Below are 22,274 nucleotides of genomic sequence, written 5' to 3' on the forward strand. Positions count from 1 at the left end.
GCCAAATAAAAAAAATGATTGTAGTCCATAAAACAGCTGTCTTAAGTACAAGGGAGGCCCAAGTCAAAGGCATACCATCGCACTCTTTAGTGAAGGCTGTTCCACCAAAGCATGCAAACTATGTGTCCACATATTTACTCCACAGCACCTGCACATAATACTTATGACTATCCACAGTGCATCATAAGCAAGAATGGTTGACATGGAAATGCAGAACTAAATTTAGCTCTGTTTGATCATTGCCTCGGGTCACGGACAACACTTTGAACCAACATGGCAAGATTCGCATAACGACATGAAGTCAAGCCTCTGTTCTTCTGCTCTTCAAAGGAAGGGGAAAGGAGCAGTGCAGCCGTCAGACAACAAAATGTTCTATTAGGCAGGAAATGCATGACTCGATGTGGTTGGGTATTGAATTAATGGGTGGTGCTGCTGTAGGAATGCTGCTCTGGTTGCGGCCTGTACTGTGAGGGCTTATGTGCTTGAGAAATGTGTTTTGTTAGTGTGAATTATATTGTTTATGGTGCCTGCTATAAAAGAGTACTCCCTAATTTCAAATTTGATGGATCCCGATCAAGTACCCCTTCACTGACCTGATGTTCCAAATGTGTTAATTATTTTTTTTTAAAGATGATGTTAACGATTCAGTGTGTAGGATTTAGGGGAATCAAATGGCAGAGGCCATGATTTTATTAGTGTGTAATCACCTGAAACAAAGAATCATTGTGTTTTTCTATCCTTCTATTGGCCAGCAGGAGGTGACTCCTCTGGTTGCAAAAAAAAAAGGTGAGAAAGTCTATGAGAAAATGACCCTACTTCTGACTTGATTTATTACCTTAGTTAGCATTATTAACATGAGTTTGTGGTCTCAATCTCCAGTCTAGTCTTCTATAATACAGCCTTATATTCATTTAGTATATTTCATTTAGAGTAAAATAGACAACAAAGGCTGCTATGCTTTAGGGCGTGGCTACATTGTGATGGAGAGGCAATACCACGGCGGCCTGTTTGTGCTTTTGTCTTAGAACTTAAACCCTTTCACAGTGTGTTTTCAATTCATGAAAGTTGAGTGTGACCACAGAGGTCGCCTTAAATGCCTTATCAGTATTGGGTTGTACTTAGCTCCAACCTCTCGGTTCCATTCTGTAGCGAGTTTAGTTGTTAGTATTGTGACCATAAATGTACTCAAGATTAGTATCAAATTTTTTTCTTAAATCTGAATTCCTTTTATTTTCGAATTAGCTGAGATTCTCTGTAATCTTTCCACACCCACTGGCAGTTGCAGAAGTACCTCATGTTGGGAATCACTGCTCTAGCAGACAAAAATGAACTAGGCTGACTTTAAAATGGAAGCAGGAATGCATGTGGGCCGTTAAAGTGTTGTTTAACCCTGTGGAAGAAGTCTTTTTGGTCTTAATGCGGCAAGAGGCTGGAAGCAGGTCAGGAGAGGTCAAAGAGGACAGCAAGAGCTTCTTATGTGAGTCGGACACTTTTGAGGACCTCTGCAAGGGGCACTGAGTCAGTTCATTGATATTCAAGGATTTGACCCGCTGACAACAGGGATGTCACTGAGGTTAAGACAGCCGTGCCTCTCCGTATTGTGCCGGGCCGAGAAGCCAGGGGGTCCCCCCGGCCCTCCCGTCCCCCTCTGCACGGTTGTCATGGTGAGCAAATCAGTCCGGCAGCACTATGTCACACTCATGTGGGCACATTCTCTCTTTCTTCCTCTTTTTCTCTTTCTCCGACTTTGAATCGTGCTGCTGCACCGAGGGGGCTGCCAAAGAGAGCTTTCTGTCCACTGACAAAGCCTGGTGTGTCATGGACATCCCCATACATATACAGTGCAAAGAAGAGCAGGCCCTGAAAATCCAAGGGCTTCCCTTCCCAAAACACATGGCAACAGATTTGTTTCCTCTCTGTTGTGGGAGCTGAAAGGGTGTTTTATATCCAAGGATATGTCGGTTCAGGTGGCAAATCCACGCTGCAGGTCACCAAGTAACCGCCAATTATATTTCATCGCACAGCTGGAGTGAAGGACCGTTGCTCCAGTCAGCCTGTGTCATTAATACTTTCAGCTACTACTGTATCCTTACACAAGTCAGTTTGGTAATGGCACACAGTAAAGTAAAGCTCACTGATAAGAGCAAAAATCAATCAACAGAAATTCATCTGATTCCCTCGCAGAGCATACGTTCTTCATAGCCTTACTGTGTCCTCTAATGGAAAACAATTGACTGATGTCTGGCACTGCGGTGTCTTGTTGTCACACAAATATGTTCCTCAAGCCAGTGTCAAGGAGATTAGACTGAAGGGAAAATTGCAGCTGTATTTGACTGCAGAGCAGGTGAGTCGCTGCTCTCAGGTGATGGGGCATGCCTGTGCATTACCCTATCTGAACCCGACGGCTGCTGTGGTTGGCACTGTAATTACAGAGGTTGTAGCCATAAATCACAGAGCACTAGGTTGGAGAGAGGGAGACAGAGAGGGGGGAGAGAGGGAGAGATAGGCAGAGAAAGTAAAGAGAGAGGGACTACTATAGCCTCAGGGCCAGAAGAGGCCCTGACACTCAGAAACATACTGTTCCCTCCTAAATGCCCCCCCCATCTCCATCTCCTTCTACTTTCATTCTTTTTTCTTTCACTCGGCGCTCCCACACAGTCTAACAAAAACACACACTTGCCGTCTGTCTCCAAGGGTTCACATCCTTCCTGTGGCTGTGGGCAGTCGGACTATAGTGGGTCCTTTACTGGTCCTGTGGGTTCCTGATTACAACACACTCCTTCATGCTGTACACATTAAAGCAGTGAGCGCCAGACCACAGGAAATAATGGCTGCGACTGCTGATGTGGATCTATGACACTCTCCGTGTTTTCATCTCCCTCTGAAGGGAAATTTTAGATCCTCAACTAAATCTGTCACAACAAGCGTCACAGCATAGACCAGATATTTTATTTGAGCATTGTACTCCTCTCATATTTTCGGAGAGAAATACAGTACATGGTATGCTCTTTACCACCATGGAAAGTTATTATAAAATCTTACTCTACAGGATGCCGCTCTTTAACCTGCTTTATATTTAATTTAGCATAAAGCTGCAATACCACATCAATTATATTTCAATATCATTTAATTATGATAATTAATAAGATTAAATTAAGTTGGAATCAGATAATAATAAAAACATTGTTTTAAATGAGTGATGTTCTTGCCTGCAGTTTTCTTCTTCTCTGTCTTTGCTGGGTCATTGCAGCATATCTTGTGTGTTACCAGTGTCTCCACCTGTTGATCAATGGAATAGTGTAAAAACATTGACAGTAACATGTGTTGCGTCAAGTGCAATGCTTGTGGTCAAAATTGTTGCAGGCCTTCATTGTTTGGTTAGGTTAAGGTACAAGAACGGGTTGGTTAGGTTTTGGGAAACGTTATGGTTTGGGATAAAATTTCTTATTCAATAAAGGTGAGGGTATTTTCATTCGTATGGTTACAATATAACCACATGGTTACGGTTAGGAAATGACTGTGGCCATGCTTAAAATAAACCCACGTTGATTAGGCAAAGGAAAACAAACGGTAGTCTCCTGTGTTAACGTCTAACGTTTTGTTGACCCAACCACCCCCCTACATCTCCACCCACTGGAACTTTAAAGCCCGCTTCATAACAACGTGACAATACTTCCATCTTTGCTCCAGAGAGACAAGGGTCATCATTTCTACAGCAAAGCGTCTGATCCTCTCTTTTTCCTTTGGAGTTCCTTTGGAGTTCCCCTTCAAACAAAACAAAGCAAAAAGGGAACTATTGAAAACTTTGAATAAAGAAATGTTTTGCATACTATTTCAAAAACCTTCATTCATGTAAAGAGCACTGGTGCATGATCCTCATTGGATCCACAATATAAGAGACCTCTTCTGAATACATCCAATAAAAGCAGGAGAAATTGCTTGATCAGTCGAAAAAAGTATTAAAAATACTTTAAGAGGTAGTCTTTGATCTTGATCTTTTTATGCTTTCCATGGGGAAAAGACTTTTCAAGATCTTAGAAAAAATGGGAAATCGTACAAGCTTTAAATATGATAGTGTTAAAGAAGTATACTGTGGATCACAAACAATTTCTGATCCTGGACTACTTAAACCTGATCCCACAGCACAAGTTTTTTGGCTTGTTATATTTAAATTTGCCTGATATTTACTTTATGAATACTTACCATAAACAAAATACAGTCAGCTGTTATTAAAGACATGGTATCTGCTCAACTGAGACGCCTGGAATGGGCCAAACAATCTTTTCTGATGGCATTCAGCTTCTATATGATCAAATCATTCATTACTTTTCTGTTCAACAAGCAACATCCATCGACTGTCACGACAAAATCCACTGAGTCTGAATCATTTCATCCTTTGTGCTTTGAAATAGAGTGAAATGTGGAGTCTGCAGCCAGCTGAATTAGGACAGATGGAAATGAACTTATCTATGCCGCGGCTGCAGTTAGCTTCATCCATATCAGACAAAGATGTAGGCACGGCACTCAAGGTCAAAGCTTTTCATGTAAAGATAATGCAGCTATGTTGACAATCAACACTCATCATTGCGTTTAGAGCCAAAGACCATAATATGACTTCCACTGATCCATAAAATCATTACCAAGAAGCTTTTAACCGGTTCCAAGGACCCCGGCTTACTTTTTGAATAAAATATAAACAAGGGAAAATATCAAACCCATTAATCTTTCATTAAGCTCGCCGGATAAAAAAGAATCGCTTAAAGTATCATTCGTTACCATCACTGCGAGTGCAAAAGCCCCCCTGCTAACATCAAAGGCTTCTCAAAGAAACAGAGCGGGAGAGAGTCAGTTAGCTGAATTTGGCTGAGAACCAGCTTGTGGTTTGGTTTTAATTTCCACCGTCTCATAATGGCACCGAGGAGGAAACGGGGACCCGCTCTATGAAGGTTTTTTGTGTCATCAGGGCCTTTTTGAGCAAACACTTACATAAACAATGCGCCGCTGTTGCAAAAAGAGCCGCTGTTACAGACTGGATGTTGACAGAGGTTGAGGGCTCATCCTCATCTTGCACAAGTCTTTGTGTCATTGAAAGATCAGAGGCTTCTCATGGCCAAAGAATGGGGAGACTCCATTTCAAAAACATATAGCCTAGTACACATGCACACACGCACTTGTGCAGCAGGAGGAGGGGTTGTTGGCGTGTCTGTGAGGGCGATGTAACAGCGCTCTTTAGGAACTTTAGGACTTCTCCTGCTATATGTTAGGATGGGGCATCTTTGCACAGAAGCTATTTTGCAAATATTTAATGAAGGATCATTAGATAATTTGGAAAATTCATAAGCAACTTCTTGGAATTTCTTTATTAAAACATTAAATAGATGCTTCTACTGTTTCTGCAGAACTAGCTTTAGTGGTTCATGATACACTGAGCATATATGCACTTCAGAACTGGTTATTGTAAGACAGATAGGTCACTGCTTACCTGAAAGAAACACAATAACTCTTTTGCATTAGCTCTCGTGCTTTCATTTAAAAGAACTGGCAGTAATTCCAAGTAGGTTAATATCATTCAGTGGATTACGGTTTTACTATGTGCATTGCTGCTAAACTAACCAACTGCTCTACCAGGGAATAAAATAAGCCTATCCCACCGTATTTCTCTGACCTGCATCCCCATCAAAATACAGTGACACATTCATATCTGTCTGCAGTACACAAAGCAAGCAAATAAGCTTCTGACCGACTTCAGAGGCCTAGTATATTACATGAGTTAGTCATGGCTCATACTGAATTAAACATGGGAAGAAGAGTTTCTTTTTATCTACAGCCAAAGTACTAAATCTGACCACTGCAACCGATACTCGCCTACTTCAAATCCTCCCTTTGATAGCGAAAGCTTAGGAGCTTCAAATGTATCAGTTTGTCCTCATTTTTAATTTTTAGTCACAAATAGCGGTTGATGTTTGCTGCTGAAAACAAAATTATACAAAGCTTTTCTTTTTTTCTGCCTTGTTCCCTGCAGAGCAAATGTGTCACAGTTTCTCCTTGGTTACTCTTTCATATATGTATTTATTCTGTTTCCTGCACAGGTAGATTTAATCAACCAACAGCAGGGTGACCATTTCCCTCCAAATCATCTCTGTTGTTGGGCGCAATAATAATTACAGTGGACATGAAGAGAGAGGCTTGTGTGATCTCCCACTGGTCTTTGGAGTTGGATGATAGTTCGATAATGCTCTGTTAAGCTCAGAGATGTCACAGACGTGTGTTTCGGGTGAACTATTTGTTCAGTTGTGATATTTTTGGACAAGCAAGGATGAAAGCCTGGGGTCCTGTGGTTAATGAGATACTGAGGCAGTGGGAATGATGGTTTTAATTACTGCCCAGGACTGGTCCAAAGGGGGTGGTTGCTGAAGAGCATGCTGAGTGTCCTAGGTTGGGAGTTCAGACCGATGCCAGTCCTGCTGTGCCTGGCTGCCTTTGATGCTCACTCCCCTCTGCTTCATTCCCACATTTTGCTTATTAGATTCTTTGCTGCTGATGCTTCACTGCACCTTTGTTCAAACCAATGCTTCGGACAAAGAGAGGCATAACCACGGAGATTTCAACTTCGAACCCCGAGAAAGTTTCAGTGATGCAGAAGGCAACTTAATCTTTTGTGGAAATTAAATCTGCAGGGCTCCCATTGTCGGGCAACTCTGTGGCATAGAGGGGATTGATTGTGAGTTTGCTTGGCGGAGACGATGTGATATTTATTGTTGAAGAATCTCAAATGCATGAGTCCAAGTGTTAGAATCTTACCATGAATGTAAACTAAAATGAGCTCTAAAAATAAGAATTGCTTCTGAAATGATAAAAACTGCACTGGGGCAGATCCCTCCCCGCTGTCCACTCACGTTTCAGGGGAAAACTCTACAGTAGATTCACGGGCATGCTGGAAGTCCTCCGTCTCCTCCGCCGCTCCCAGCAGGAGGGTGTTGCTACGTGTCGGCTCTCTGTTCTCCGGCAGCCCAGCTGTGGACCAACCCTTGTTGACTTTTCAGAGATCACATGGCATCCTCACTATGGCTGGCTCCTGAGTGGGCTTTGCCTCTGCAGGACTCTGCTATGGTCAGCACAGGCCTCTTCCTCCTCCTCCTCCTCCTCCTCCTCCTGCTGTCTTTACCCCCTGCTTCTCCAAGAAAAAGGTTGGGCTGGCTAGTGTTTGAACACACCACGCATATTCACAAACACAACATTTTAAAAATGCTTTCATCCAACAGTCAAATGTTGCCATTCATTCCTCTTTCAGCTAAATGAATAATGACTAATATTTGTCATTAATTTACTTTCATAATGTTTTCTTTCTACCTTTACTTCATTTAGTGGCTTTGTACTTACTGAATCAGAATTTTTTCTACACATATTTCCTGTATCTGTATACACAAATAATCTGCAAACAAGTCAAGGCCAGCAGTCAAATGTTTTTGTTATCAAATAAACAGGAAACTATATTTGCCAAATGAATGGAATCTGAATGGGATATGTCCTTGGTGCTCTGGCTTGCAGGAAGTGAAGATAAAGGCTTCAGTCATCTATGAAAAAAAGGTGCTCCGTATTTTGAAAGCTATGATGATGATAATGTGTGAATTATTTTATAACCGTCTGATTTGCTAGTAAGTGTTATTGAAAGAAGTGGATTAGAAAGTATTAAGATTCATATGTGACAACGATCATTAATCTAATTTAAATCACTATTCCTGGCCTAGCCCCTATATATATATATATCTGCATCTTCCTTTATGGATGCAGTTTACTCAGTTATGGTGACGATAAGTCAGTTGATATCCGTAATAGCTGTTGGCTGCATCATTTTTATTCTTTTAATACAATGGTAATTGTAAAAAGTACTTTATATTTTAAAAGTTCTGTATTATTCAAGCACCTAGCATCAATTATTGTTTATCCACTGGCTTTTGATAATGCCAGTTTCCCATTAATCAACAAACAGATAGTGTAGGTTATGAGACATAAAGGTTGGTCATGCTGTCAAAAACGTCATAGTTAAAACAAATATAGTGCAATGTCACACATAATTCATTTGTCTTTTTTATATTTAATGTAGATTACAATTTATGGCTTATTCATTATTTAGGGCAACAAATGTTTTAATCTATAAATGTTAGAGAAACTTTGTGAAATGTTTTGGGGAAGGAAACCATCTCTTCAGTCTTTTTTCATTTAGAATATGCTTGGAAATGATCTTCTCCTTCTGATGGAGGACTGCTATTGGAAATGAACCTCAGTGATTTTGACAATACCAACTGTTCACGATTGCTAACTGTGTTGTGCCCTGTTCTGTCTCCATTATAAATAGAACACCAGTTTGTTTTATATTTAACATACTGGATGCTTGGTTTGACTGCTTATTCTGCATGGGCTTAGAAACCCATGGTGCAAGTGTGTGCATGTGTTTGTGTGTTTTTGTGTGTCTGTGATGCAGTGCCTGCGTCTTTTTAAGGGAGAGCACTCTGATGCAGAGCAGATTAGGTTCCACGGCAGGCAAACAAATAATCTAATTTTCCTAACCCGCTTACTGATATCATGGCACGGTAGATCCTTATTATTCAGAATCCCCTCTTGTTCTGGTTTTGCAATCAGGAGCTCAAGCTTAATGGGACCATGTGTGATTTATGTAGAACATAAGCTTTGATCCTGTTTGTTTTTTTTAACGTTTGACACAGGAAGTGAGGTTGAATGCTATGAATATCATAGGCCTACAAATACTGTGTATTAACACAGAGAGGTGTTCTTGACGGGGATGGCGACGGTCACATCCGTGGTTGTGATGATAATAATGCAAGAATGAAGGGTGTGTATTTGTGAACGTGCAGCCAGTTTGATATGTTAACTGTGTTGCATGTTTCCTTTCATCAGCTTTGGGCCGTGGTATCTCACAGAAGCATGATTAGCGTAAGCATGGAATCCACACCGCTGGGGGCCGCAGGGCAGACTTGAAGCCTGAAGCGCATTCATCAACGTCCCTGGCAGGGTGCACCTTTCTCAGCCTCACACTGCTCAGCTTGCAGCCCTCTCCCTGGCCACATTTTGGTCTTTTTCTTTCAATCTGAGTCTTTTTCAATGGCCTTTGTTGTTGTTTTTAAGAGATAGCCTAGTTTTTTAAGAACATTTTTTTATTTTTTATCATGGCTTTAACAGTACTAGGCCATTTGTGTAAGCTTCTTATTGTTCAGCATTTGACAAAGTAATCTTACTATGTGTGTATTGTTGGATTGCATCTGTTCAGATGCTTATAGGTCTACACCCTAGTGGATTTCTGTGTCTTATGTGGCTCTCAGTCTGATTTACTTTCCCTTTTTACCCAACAATCAGGCTTGATGACACTGATTTCCTTGCTTTTTCTTCATCTCCCCTCAGTTTTCTTCCAGCAGATCCTCCCAGACTGGTCCATCAGGTCTGAATCGGTAAGCACTCTTAGATGTCAGACATGAAAGACTTGGGTACACCTTCCTAAAAATGCCCTCAGAGGTGCCAAGTTCAGCTTTGAATGGTGGAATGTGGAGAAGAGAGGAAACGTTTGGGAAGAAATAATAGCTTGTGATCAGGAACATCTTAAAAGGATTGCATAGGAGGACTTTTTACTTTGTAAAAACATTCTTAACAGATACATCACTGAATCAGCCATTTTTTTTATCATGGTCATTAGTTAAACTTGATGGGAAAGGGAATGACAACTACATAAAAAGGGCCTTCTTATTAGAGAAAGCCATGCCTCAAATACTACAGTCAATCAAACTTCAATCAGTCAATACTTTTGAGATTAATCCTGATGATACTTTCTTTTCATTCATAGCCTAAACCGGAATCCATGTAGGCCTTACTTGCATGCCACCTTAAGGTTAATTAATTCAGTAAAAGGTCAAATCAACCTTCACTTTTAAAACACCACCAGTTGTGTTTATCAAAGCCCAAAGAGAGGTGATGGTAACCCAGACAGCCTGAGTCTGTATCATTTATATACTGTTCGACGGGCTTTGCTGCCATCTAGTGGTCACCATTGAGATCGCACTGTTAAAAAAAAAGTGCATACACATCACAGCCCTAGATTAATCGGATCATTGCGCTTAAAAAAGTAGTTCATAAACATTTCTGATAAATTATCGCTGCAACTTTTCAAAAACGTCTATATTAGATTAATTATGATTAGATGACCTTGTAATAAACAAAAACGCAATATTTAAACTGAAGAGGTGTTTGAAAAACTTTACAAGCGTATTAATTTTCCAAGTGAAGAGGCCTTATCTAAATTGCTCTTCATCGTGGCACCTGTGATCAACTTTCTTTTGCCGAATGGTGAGTGAGGAGGAGCTTTCCTTCAAAAGTGAGTAAAATAAAAACTTATAACGGTAAAATATGCATTACACATTACATTTATGAGTGAATCTGTTTATTCACAACATTTTTTTTAATGCTAATAGAGGTTAGCCTTTAAATTAAGCCAGCTGGTTGCATCGTGTCTGCAAGATGACACGTACAACTCCAGAGATGTTGTGTCATTTATAATATGTATCACATTGTTTTGACTGCACACATATTTTTCTGACAGAAACATTAGCAACTAAGGTGGATGTTTGTTACCAGGTAGGATAGTTGAAAAAAAAAAATCCATATTATTCCATATTTCTTTAGAGGTTGATTATTTGCTTCCAATTTAGTTATTAATGTTTGAGGTTTTTTTTGTGGTTTTATTTTAACAGCTGCATCTTTGAAACTTTACCAAAATGACCGGAAGGGCGCGCGCTAGATCAAGAGGCAGAGCACGTGGTCAAGAGACTGCGGCACCTGGAGCGGTAAGAGCAGCTTGCGCAGTAGTCTCTGCGCAGTCTGCATGCTGCACAACTACTGACCTCTATGTACCTGAACCATTGAGCACCATGTTCAGGTGCACCTTTTATTAAGTCCTCTACAGCACAGATGCATGCATAGTAAGGGTTCAAGGATCATTTGTCATTATGCAAAACAGGGTTGCACAACAACACAGAGTTGTAGCCCATTCATACCATTATTCCATACACAAGTAAAAATATGACCCAAAATAAAAAATTGTGGTACATTCCTGTGCATTTTTTTTTTAAATTGCATTTAGAGGAATGTAATGAGAGTTCTTTGGGTAATATGGCCAGCATCTTCACATTAAAAATCCAACTTAAGGGAAACATTTTCCACCAACATTGACTAGGTTTGAGCACAAAGCATCATTGTGATAGACCCTTAGGTGCTAGCTGGGTTAGCTTAGCTTCCCTCTTGACTTGGGGCGGTCATGGTCTCAAGGTCCGATCCCTTACAAATTTATCCAATCCCCACTCTTCCTTCTCCAAAGTTGTGAGTGATTTCTGTCTTATGCCTCTGGTAATTAAGACGAAAAGAAAACAAGTTTAAACAAAAAATTTAGCAAATATTCATGGGCGCTATCAGTGGCAGCTTGTACATGCACCACTGTTGCCATAGCAAAATAAATAATATATATATATATATATATATATATATACACACACACACACACACACACACACATTAATTATAGTGGTGTCTATGTTAAAAGTGTCGGCTATATTTTTCTTAAGTTTTTATATGTTTGAGAACATGTAAAAATATGTTTGAGGTAAATTGCATTTTGGTTGTGGGGGCTGTCTGTACAGCCCACCTCATGCACTGCTATGTTCACAGCTATATTGTTACTGATAACTTCACACTCTGTCTCTCGACTGCACACTTGCGAATGTTACACGACACACAGCAGGAACTGATGATCGTGACACATCAGTGGGCTGAACGGAGATGATATGCAGGTGATGTTGGCCGACTGACAGTTGAACAAAGTCAACTCCCTATAAAAATAGATTTTGTAGTTTTAAAAAGGACTGAACCCAAAACACTCGGTTGCCATCTTTCTGAACGCAGCTGCCTGTGTTACCACAGAGACCGACCTCCGGTGGTGCGTTCTGTGCACTACAATACATCACATCATAGAAAGTGCAGCATCTGTATTTATGACTGCATTGAAAATCATGCTTCGGGATTTCTTTATACCCTGCTGTACTGTGTTTTTGTTTGGTGAGAAACTTTAATTGGAATGAATGGCCTCATCTTGGTGAATAAATCACATATGCCATATTACAATATCCAAAATCTAAGACTACATATGGTGCGATATAACTTTATTGATATAGCTCTAGTGTGAATAGTGACCTTGATAATACACATAATTAAATGTATTTCCTTTCTCTCTTACAGAGCCAGGCTCGAGGAGAGCCTGCACCGCCAGCTCCCCCACCCGCCGAGGGAGAGCTGGTCGGTAGAGGGAGGCAGAAGGGTGCTCCAGGACCTTTTTCTGCAGAAGGTACCGTTAAAGTCATGATATATTTGTCTCTTTTCTATCAAATGATCATGGCTACTCTTTGAAAGTCTGCATTGAATTGCAATTACAAATGTGGATTGACAGAAAAGTCTTTCAGAGTTGTCCATTCTTGACTGAACCTAAATTACAGCTCTGTTGGAAATTGTGAAGTTGTCATAGTAAAACCTAATGCTGAAATGGTACACTTATAACAAGAAAATTTAAAAATGGCACATATAAAAAATGTTGCTGACCCTCAGACTACCCTGGCACGCAGTGCAAGGAAATTGGTTATTTTAGACAAGATTAAAAAAACATTTCTAAGTTTGACTTTTGGCTGGTCATGATGGTCTCAATTTGTTTTCATCAGCTGTTCTACAGATTTCAGCCGGATTTCAGCAGGTGAAGCTGGGAGAAAGAGGTGGACGCCGCCGGGATTTTAACGATGCGGGGGTTAACACGCGGCAGGCTATGGAGCACGTTAAGGATTCAAAGTTGGGTCAGTCATTTTTAAATTAACGCACATTCAGCAAAGGTACATTTTATAATTGTTGTAAAGGATTATATATTGCTCTGTGAAACTGTGTGTTTGCTTCCTCAGGAACATCTGGTTCTCCCATTCAGTTGACGGCAAACTTCTTTCGCATCCTGTCCCGCCCTCAGTGGGTGCTGTATCAGTACCATGTGGACTTCAACCCACCAATGGAGGCTCGTCGTCTGAGATCAGCCCTCCTCTTCCAGCACGAGGAAACACTTGGCTCAGCGCGGAGTTTTGATGGAGCTTTGCTTTTTCTACCTCGTAGATTAGCCGACAAGGTAATCTGATCCTAAAATCATGTGGCATTTTAGGCTAATCACACTGTTGGAAATGATTGTAATGGTTGAAGTTCACAAGTCCCCAGAGTTGCCTGAACCCTTTCAGACCAGAATTAACCCTGACCAATCTATTGAGATTGCAATAGTTGGCGCCCTGAGCTGTCTGTTGTAAAGCTAATTTCACTGCAGAACAATTATTTGTGTATTTTTTAATATATCTTAGAGCGATTGAAAGGCTGAGACATTACCGTTATTAATATAGTTTGATGTTGCGTTGCATAACGTATAGGCATGCCAGTGTTTGTTGCATCTCTCAACACTCTGCACAACCCTGACCCCACTGCATTTTTTTTATGTAGACCTATAAAATGTTTATTTTTCATTAAACATGGCCAAATCTTGTAGTTGTAGGGTGTTGACACAGTTTGAAGCCCAAGTAATAAGCGTATCGTCTGGCTAACAGCCTTTTTAGATTTTATCCAAGATTTGGTATTTTGCTCAGCCTTTGCAAAAATATTACTTTTGATTTAATTTGACGGTTCTATTTGTATCGACATTTTTGGGATTCTTTCTTTTACTTTAATGTCTAACCTTGTGTTTAGGAGACACTGCTGCACAGCGAGACGAGGAATGGAGAGAAGGTTCAGATCACTGTTACCCTGACAAATGAACTGCCACCCACATCACCAGTGTGCATTCAGTTTTACAACATTATATTTAGAAGGTAATATCTTACAGTTTTCAGGTCTAAAGTATTGTACCGTTAGGACTGAAGTATGTTCATGCATCAAACATATTAAATGAAATGTCCTCCAAAAATTGGATTTGCTTGTGATTAGTGTAAATATGGTTATGGGTGTTGCATCTACAAATAGAAGTAAATCATTATATCTGATTACAAAAGCTTAGAAGCCAATAAATTCACCACAGCATTTTGGATCTTTTGAAACTTCCAAATGTCTCATGAAAGGGTGTTACTTCATTTCTTCAGGATTTTAAGAATTCTCGACATGCAGCAGATTGGACGCAACTACTACAACCCCAAAGATCCACTCAACATCCCACAGCACAGGTTTGTTCATTTACCTCACATTGCGTTCTTTTGTACCGCTCAATCACAAAGTATAGATTAAGAATTATAGTTTATTTTTAGGATGTGATCCTCCCTGAGTGTCTCCTGAATATGAAAGCTAATGGCAGGGCTATAAGTCAACATAAGGAGTCTGCATCTGTATTAAAAGTCTAATGAAACGTAATTTTAAAACCGTGAAATTCGCAATATATTTCCAGTTCTCTGCTCTTTGAAAGACAAACAACATACTTGCTTTCATGGAGATTTAATTACCTTAAGTCCTGATTTTGTAAATGTAGACTGTTTAAGAAATGTGGTCTGAAGTGGTTTGCTGCTTTCTTAGAAGTAGAAAATGAGATCTGAAGGACCGTCTCTGACTAAGGATTTTGTTATTTTTGAAAAGTTATCCTTGTCTTTTTTTAAAAGCTAAAATCACAGTCCCAATTTTCTGGTTTAAGCCAAGTGAGAAGCTTTAGCAGAGTTCAGTTAATGGGCAATCATCAATGATATTAAATTACTTTTATTAGATTTGGGATTTAAAAAAAAAAAAAAGTGACTCTGTCTCTCGGTCCTAGGCTGACTATCTGGCCAGGCTACACCACCACCATTTTGAGGTATGAGACCTCCATTATGCTGTGTTCTGACGTGAGCCACAAGGTGCTGCGTAGTGAGACGGTCCTTGACTTTATGGCCAACCTGAGACGGCAGTGTGGAAATCCCCGCTTCCCTGAGATCTGCACTAAGGAGCTTGTTGGACTCATAGTCCTCACCAAGTAGGAGCCTTGTTTCTCACACATTCTTGGATAAATGTGCACAAATAACTAAAGAGCATGGAATTGTTTATCAGCTGTTATTCATCATTCTCCCACTGCATTTTTTTAGGTACAACAACAAGACCTACAGGATTGATGATATTGCATGGGATCACACTCCCAACAACACGTTCACGAGGGGAGACAAGGAGATTTCATTCAAGAACTACTATAAGACGGTAGCTGTCATGCACCCAACACAAGTGTTGCTGTAACTGGTACAATCATTGAAAGGAGCTTTCCTGCCTAAACGGATGCACACTGACACACACTCACACAAATATAATGTTGCAATAAGCTCGTATTGGCACATTCTCAGTTTGAAGGACTTAGAATCGGGCGTGGCCAAAGAGAAGGAAACGCATGTAGACTCAGTAGACAGATGTTTAAATCTTTAGGGATTCTTTTTAGGCTTACTCTAGTAAGTGATGCACCTAAATATTAACCTTATTCATGACCACCTTCTATTCTGGTCTGCACTCAAAAACTCGTACTTTCTGTTCTAAGCAATATAACCTGGACATCGCTGATGGGAACCAGGTGCTGCTGGTCAGCCATGTGAAGAAGATGGGTCCTTCTGGAGGTCCTCCTCCAGGCCCGGCCATGCTCATCCCAGAGCTCTGCTTCCTTACAGGTTTCTATCTTATTCTCCACTGTGAATTAATTCGCCTATAGCAGTGGTATCAGATGTTTATTTATATGTATGTTTTTTTTTGCTATCTTTACAGTTACTGAGGAACACTTTTACACTTGTTTTCAGGGATAATCTTCTGATCACAACATCAAATACTCTGAAGTCCTGTTGTGGTTATTGGTGACGGCAGTTTGCCTGTTTGGACGTCATTAACCATTCTGTCAAATTTATCATAACTTTAAATAAAAACTCCATGTGTTTGACAGGCTTGACTGACAAGATGCGAAAAGACTTCACCATCATGAAGGACTTGAGCATGCACACCAGATTGAATCCAGAGCAGAGGGAGGGACGCCTCAACAGATTTGTCAGTAATATACAGAAGTAGGTGATTATCCTATGTGCTTTATAGTTGTAGTTATTGCCCAAAGTTACATCGTCACATTTTACTCTTCACATTTCCCTGCTTGTTTAATGTGATTACTTTAAATATGTATTCTCACTGTTTCCCCACTGAAGTTGTCCTCATCTCAACAGCTTGTGTAACTTGTTTCTTTATATGCACTGAAATTTAAATGGAAAGTTATAATGCAAGGCTTTGATTTAATTCCTAAACATTATTTCATAGGAATACTGACGCACAAGCGGAGTTGGATAAGTGGGGACTCAATTTTGATAAGGAACTCCTAAATCTGACTGGCAGAGTCCTTCCAGCAGAGCGGATTTTCCAGGGACCAAAATCGGTACAACATGCTTGTGGTTAAATAAAATTGTTGTTTTGAATTACCTGAATGAATTTTATTTATATGATCTTAATGGAGAGACTAACACCATAATTTGTGTCGCCCAGTACGACTATAACCCCAAGGACGCTGACTGGTCCAGAGAGATGCGTGGGGTGGCTCTGATCAGCTCTCCTCCACTGGATAACTGGTTCTTGTTTCACACCCGTCGTACCGCCAATGAAGCCCAGTCCCTCCTGCAGACCCTCATCAGAGTCTCAGGTCCACTCAGTATCCGCATACAGAGAGCCGTCATGTGAGTTCTAGCATAAGAACGATGGGGGATAAAAAACTGGTTTCTGAACATTATTTATGATGTGCAGACTGGTGCCAGCAATGTCATTAGTGACTGTTCTATAATCTGAGTGTAGAATACATTTAAATGCACTTATTTGCCAGTTTATTAGTTATTGCTAAAACAAACACAAGGTTTGGTGAGTTGTATTTCAATATACACATTCCAACCTTCATGAGGAAAGGATTTATTGCAGCACTGTTATATTGAACTTCATAAGTTTAAGCTTGGTAAACGTAATAACATGGCTACTGAGTTTTAAACCCTGTAACACTTTTCTCTGGTACTTAAAATATTTTAATGTCTTTAAAAAAAATTATTTGGTAATAAAGATTCATTATTTTAATGATTTGTTAACCTTAGTCAGTTTATAGTTACCCCACTAAGCACATTATGGTTATGTTGATTTTTGGTAAAAATTGCTTTGTCATTTAATTATTGCAAATTGTCCTTTTTTTATTATTTTTTTTTTTTTTTTAATTCAGGATTGAGTATGATGATCATCAGGAGTCTCTCCTCAGAGCCCTGCAGCACAATGTTGTACCCCAAACACAGATGGTTAGTGACAAAATATATAATGCATAAACGTGGAGGTGCAGATCACCTTCATATGTTTGACTTTAGCATATTATTTACTCAGTGCTTTAACATTTCTTGTTAACCGTGGATGAACATTAAAATTTGCATTATAGCCGTGTTTACATGATGTGTGTTGTATTTTTGAGGCATAGAGATGTGCTGTGTCAGCAAGCAGTGTAAGTTACATTCATTTGTTTCTGTTAGGTGGTGGTGGTCCTCCCCAGCAACAGGAAGGACAAGTACGACAGCATCAAGAAGTACCTTTGTGTGGACTGCCCCACTCCCAGCCAGTGTGTGCTTTCCCGTACCCTCAGCAAACCACAGGCACTCATGACTGTGGCAACAAAGATTGCTCTTCAGATGGCTTGCAAGATGGGAGGAGAGCTCTGGAGCGTGGAAATCCCTGTAAGTCGTGTGCACACTAATTCATTTGTACGTTGAAGAGGTTAGGCGCGTTTGGTAAAACAAGATAAGTTGTACTCCAGTGGATTTAGCTGTCAGATGTTAATTTAGAGCGGATAGAGAATGGAACTGTTACAGTTACATGTTTTTTACAAATTTTGATCAAAGTTTATTATTTTAGCAAGACACTATACAGGATGTCAGAGGTGGATGAATCTGAATCAGGGTTGCTAATTGATTTGGAGCTGGTTGCACAAAGGCTTACACCAGGGGTCGGCAAAGCAATTTCTGAACAAAGAAAATCTGTCTACTAAAATCAATTTTTACTTTTAATGAAGGTAAAACGCAGTAGAACAGGGCCGACCTTCTCTGCATCATCCGTATCCTTGTTTTGTCCAACCACCACCCACCTGAATGGATGAAATCCTCTCATTTAGAGACCTGCAGCCGCATGGGACATTTCACTCCCCCTCTACCGGTCCCTGTTGACTTTCTTTTTAAATTATGTATTGTATTTATGATTGAGTATTTTCCTTTTAATGGCCTTTTCCTCTGTTGGCTGGAACAGTGTTGTGTACTTCGTAGGGCTTTAAAAAATAACTTATTTTATTATTTTTGTCAAAGCCGCATGTGGCTCCTGAGTCGCAGGTTGGCTTAGACAAACAAATAAACATAGACTAACGAAACTTCATGTGTCAAAGTGGCAAGGAATGATTTTTCTTCACACATTTGCCATATTGACTTTATCATGTTTTGGGGACTTGATGCTTGTTCAAGTCACATATTTGAGACATACAAATATGACATTTGCTTACTTTGTCTTTCTGATTCAGGTATGCATTGTGGATATTAACCATACTGTTTATCAGCCCTAGCTTGTAACCCTGTATAGCTGTAACCATTTGTTACTCATTAGGTTTTTCCACAGGTCGAGGTTAGTGAATGTGATCTTTAACTACTTGAAATTAAATATCTGTGTCTAAGGCTGAAGGAGAGACAGGATTCATTAGTTTCTATGAGGGTTCTTCATCATTCTACGGTTATGGTGGGGGTACAAATGCAGACGCTGCAAATCTGTTCTCGTAACTTGTCCCGTCTTTTTGCAGCTCAAACAGATGATGATTGTGGGCATTGACTGCTACCATGACACAATTGGTGGGAAAAGGTCTATTGGAGCTCTAGTGGCCAGCCTCAATCAGAGCATGAGCAGGTTGGTTTCTAAAAGTTTCTTTCCACACTGTACTTTGGTCCACAGCCTGAAGAAGGCTGCAAAAGTCAGCTTTACAGTTGTTGTATTGGTGACCTCAAAGTCTTAGATTTAGTGCCAAAGTACAACCATTCAGTTGTGTGACAGGTCTAATGTCTTTCTCTAGGTGGTTCTCAAAGTGTGTGTTGCAGCACAAAGGCCAGGAAATCATGGATGGACTGAAGATGGCTTTAAGTGGCAAGATGCTTTCCATGATTCTATGAATTTATAGACATTAATGCTCTACCAACAATTTCAGCATACCTGTCCTAAATGTATTTGTTTTCCAGGTGCGCTGAAGGACTATCTGAAGTTCAACAACTGCTTGCCTTCACGCATCATTGTGTACCGAGATGGAGTGGGAGACGGCCAGCTGCACAGCGTGGTCGACTATGAGGTTTCACAGATCATGGAATCCATCAAGTCCATGGGGCACGACTACATGTGAGATCTTCGTTGTTAACCAGTAATAAACAACTCCATCATTTGTGAATGGCATTGAGAACAGAGGTGCTGAAACACAAGCTATGCCATTAGCTCTGTTTTTTTTAAATGTGGACTTCTTTCTTATTCGTAAAGTGGAAGAGTTCACACACCATAAGGAATTGAACAAAGCTCAAATTAATTTGTGATTGCCAGTTTTTTATGGAGCCTCTCCATCTGTTTGTCATAGGCCCAAGCTGAGTGTGGTGGTGGTGAAGAAGCGCATCAACAGTAGGTTTTTTGCCCACATACACGGCAAGGTGGGCAACCCTCCCCCAGGCACCGTCGTTGACTCAGAGGTCACCCGTCCAGAGTGGTATTTTTCTTTTTTTTTTTTCTTTTTTTAAGCTGTTCCTGCATTATTTTTATTTTGTAGTGTTAGTAAGAGTGGCTCATTGTTGTAACCTTTGTTTGCCAGGTATGACTTCTACATTGTGAGCCAGGCAGTCCGCACTGGAAGCGTCTCCCCAACCCACTACAATGTTGTGTACGACACCAGTGGACTGAAGCCTGATCACATGCAGCGGCTTACCTATAAGCTGTGCCACATGTACTACAACTGGCAGGTAGGCTCACTTTGAAGTTGTGTTATTAAGCTTGTTTCATCCTGGATGGCTGTACTCGTAGTTTCTCCAAAGTTGACAGCAGGAATGGGGAATCTTTTTATAGTTGGGTACAACCTGTTATTGAATATCTAATATTTAGGAATAACTGATCAGAGCCAGCATGAAGCCCAATAAATCATAAGCAATGGTCAAAGAGTGTCTTTTTTTCTTTTCTTTTAATCAAAATGCTTTTTTTTGTGTGTGTGCTCTAGGGGACCATCAGAGTGCCCGCTCCCTGCCAGTATGCCCACAAGATGGCTTTTCTTGTGGGTCAAAGCATCCACAGGGAGCCCAGTGTGAAACTGGATGACCTCCTCTTCTACCTTTAAGGATGAAAAGACGGGCGGTTTGTTCGACTCTCAAGTTGCCGTAAAAAATGTGTCAATTTTTTTTACGAAAGTTCTCTTCAGTTTAAAGTAATGTGAAGTTTTGCCAAAGCTAAGTGTTTGCATTTTGTATAGCCCTGTGTATTGAGTTACGCAGTTTGAGAGGTTTGTATTTCATAATGAAGTCTGACTACAGACTCGAATCAGAGACCAAAAGTTACTGTAGCACACATGCTAAAATGATGACCCATGCACCTGCCTACTGTTGAAAATGCACTAAAGTAGATGAATGTTCAGAGTAATATGTCCCACGTAACTTGATCTGAGTTGTCATTGGAAAAATATTTAATTTTCATTTCTACATGTCCTTGTTGTATTCAGTTATAACTTAATTACTAATTATAAGTCGACGTTGGCTTTTGTCTTTTGAGTAAGGGAAAAAATATTTAAGCAAAGCAATTTTTTTTCATAGGGGAACCTAAAATTTTTGTTTTAACTGGTGATTTGTAGTAATGGCTGTCCTCCACAGTGGGGAGTAAAAGCATGCTAAAATATCACATTTTTGTTAGTAATAAGGTTCATATGGGTTAACATCTAGGTATGTTACAAATTGTTCTAATAAACATTTGTTTATGTGGTATGTCATTTTGTCTTAAGTTAAATCACACATGCAAACATTAAAAAATATCAAATTTATTTAGATTTTTTTTTTTAGAAAAGATTGCACATGCACACCCACACAATAATTTGTAACCATCAATATAGGCTGATAATTCTTAGCATAAAGCTAGCACACAATTGCAGACTTTTAAAACAATATGGTCTTCAAGACACCATGGGGAAAGCTTGCACTGTTTGATTATAAAGTTGAATGTACAAAAAAGGCAGTTTGAAAATCAAGTATAAACATTTTAAACAATTTTACAAATGGACAAAGTACAAAAAGAGCAACAGTCACTCAAAATGAATAGAAGCAATGTCTGACGACATGGTCCATAAATAGGAAACGTTGTACATAAGTTTATCGTAGGTTATCATGGCTGTTCGGCCGAGAATTGTACAGAAAGTATTACAGAATGTTTTGCATACATTCTTTTTTGGCAGTTTCGGTTCAACTCTTGTGTATAAAAAAATAGGCTAGATTTTTCAAATACATGAGGATGAAATGGCAAACAGAATGGTGTGGGGAAATAAAGGTGGACTATTTCATTTCACGCACAAAGAGGACATCTGCACATCCTTTTGGGCAGCTATGAAAATACATTGGCTTTCAATTCATCATACATTCACTACTCTACATTAAGGTGTAGATAGATATATTTATATATATTTATTGATATACAGTACTTGTATTCTGCACCAACCAAACTCGGACGCACTGAACAGGCTTCAATGACGGATTGGCTTGAATAAACATTTCAGATCTAATAGATTTTGGGCTAGAGGGGGCGAGGGGCAGAGTAGAGGTAGCCTTGTGTCTCACCGTCACCCACTGTGAAAACGGTCAAACCTTCAGTCTTCTAGTGTTGTACGTTGTGATGCGAATGCAGTACAGTAACAGGATTTAATTTGCTGATGTTCTATCACACAGATTAACTACTTCTATGTGTTACTTTGTTTATGTAATATGGTTTTCTTTGTAAATAAGTCATTGTTGGGGGCATTAAAAACTGAACTTAAATAAAATAAAAAAAGTCCCTTCATTCACTCTGCCTAAAACAATTGGTATGCTGACTATGTTGGCCCTTTCTCATCACCTGTTTTCTGCGATTAAAGAATTAAGAATGATTTAGTACTTTGGATGAAGAACATGTGAACACAGGAG

General features: G+C 39.8%; 1 protein-coding gene across 2 annotated transcripts; it reads left to right on the forward strand.

Moving 5' to 3' along the window:
- Positions 1-10,305: 10,305 nt before the first annotated feature.
- Positions 10,306-20,941, forward strand: piwil1 (piwi-like RNA-mediated gene silencing 1). Of its 2 annotated transcripts, none has more exons than XM_054610290.1 (21): positions 10,306-10,381; positions 10,758-10,850; positions 12,295-12,400; positions 12,768-12,896; positions 12,999-13,213; positions 13,816-13,937; positions 14,205-14,285; positions 14,861-15,058; positions 15,168-15,276; positions 15,605-15,731; positions 15,998-16,115; positions 16,360-16,474; positions 16,582-16,769; positions 17,294-17,366; positions 17,592-17,792; positions 18,896-18,999; positions 19,163-19,233; positions 19,326-19,479; positions 19,709-19,834; positions 19,937-20,084; positions 20,336-20,941. In XM_054610290.1, exons 2-21 carry the CDS (start codon positions 10,782-10,784, stop codon positions 20,450-20,452), a joined length of 2,571 nt encoding a protein of 856 aa, XP_054466265.1. In that variant the 5' UTR covers positions 10,306-10,381; positions 10,758-10,781; the 3' UTR covers positions 20,453-20,941. The 2 variants fall into 2 exon arrangements, with proteins under 2 accessions (XP_054466265.1, XP_054466266.1); XM_054610291.1 differs by having other exon boundaries at positions 10,317-10,353.
- The last annotated feature ends 1,333 nt before the right edge of the window (positions 20,942-22,274 follow it).

Source organism: Anoplopoma fimbria, chromosome 13 (assembly GCF_027596085.1).
Source record: "Anoplopoma fimbria isolate UVic2021 breed Golden Eagle Sablefish chromosome 13, Afim_UVic_2022, whole genome shotgun sequence".
In the NCBI taxonomy this organism is placed as follows: domain Eukaryota; kingdom Metazoa; phylum Chordata; class Actinopteri; order Perciformes; family Anoplopomatidae; genus Anoplopoma; species Anoplopoma fimbria.

What these genes read in the sequence shown, in the direction of transcription:
- piwil1 (XM_054610290.1), top strand. Translation starts at nt 10,782, where the DNA reads ATGACCGGAAGGGCGCGCGCTAGATCAAGAGGCAGAGCACGTGGTCAA. An exon ending in GGACTCATAGTCCTCACCAA is followed by an intron (nt 15,059 to 15,167) that starts GTAGGAGCCTTG and finishes GCATTTTTTTAG; the next exon opens with GTACAACAACAAGACCTACA. An exon ending in CTCAATCAGAGCATGAGCAG is followed by an intron (nt 19,000 to 19,162) that starts GTTGGTTTCTAA and finishes GTCTTTCTCTAG; the next exon opens with GTGGTTCTCAAAGTGTGTGT.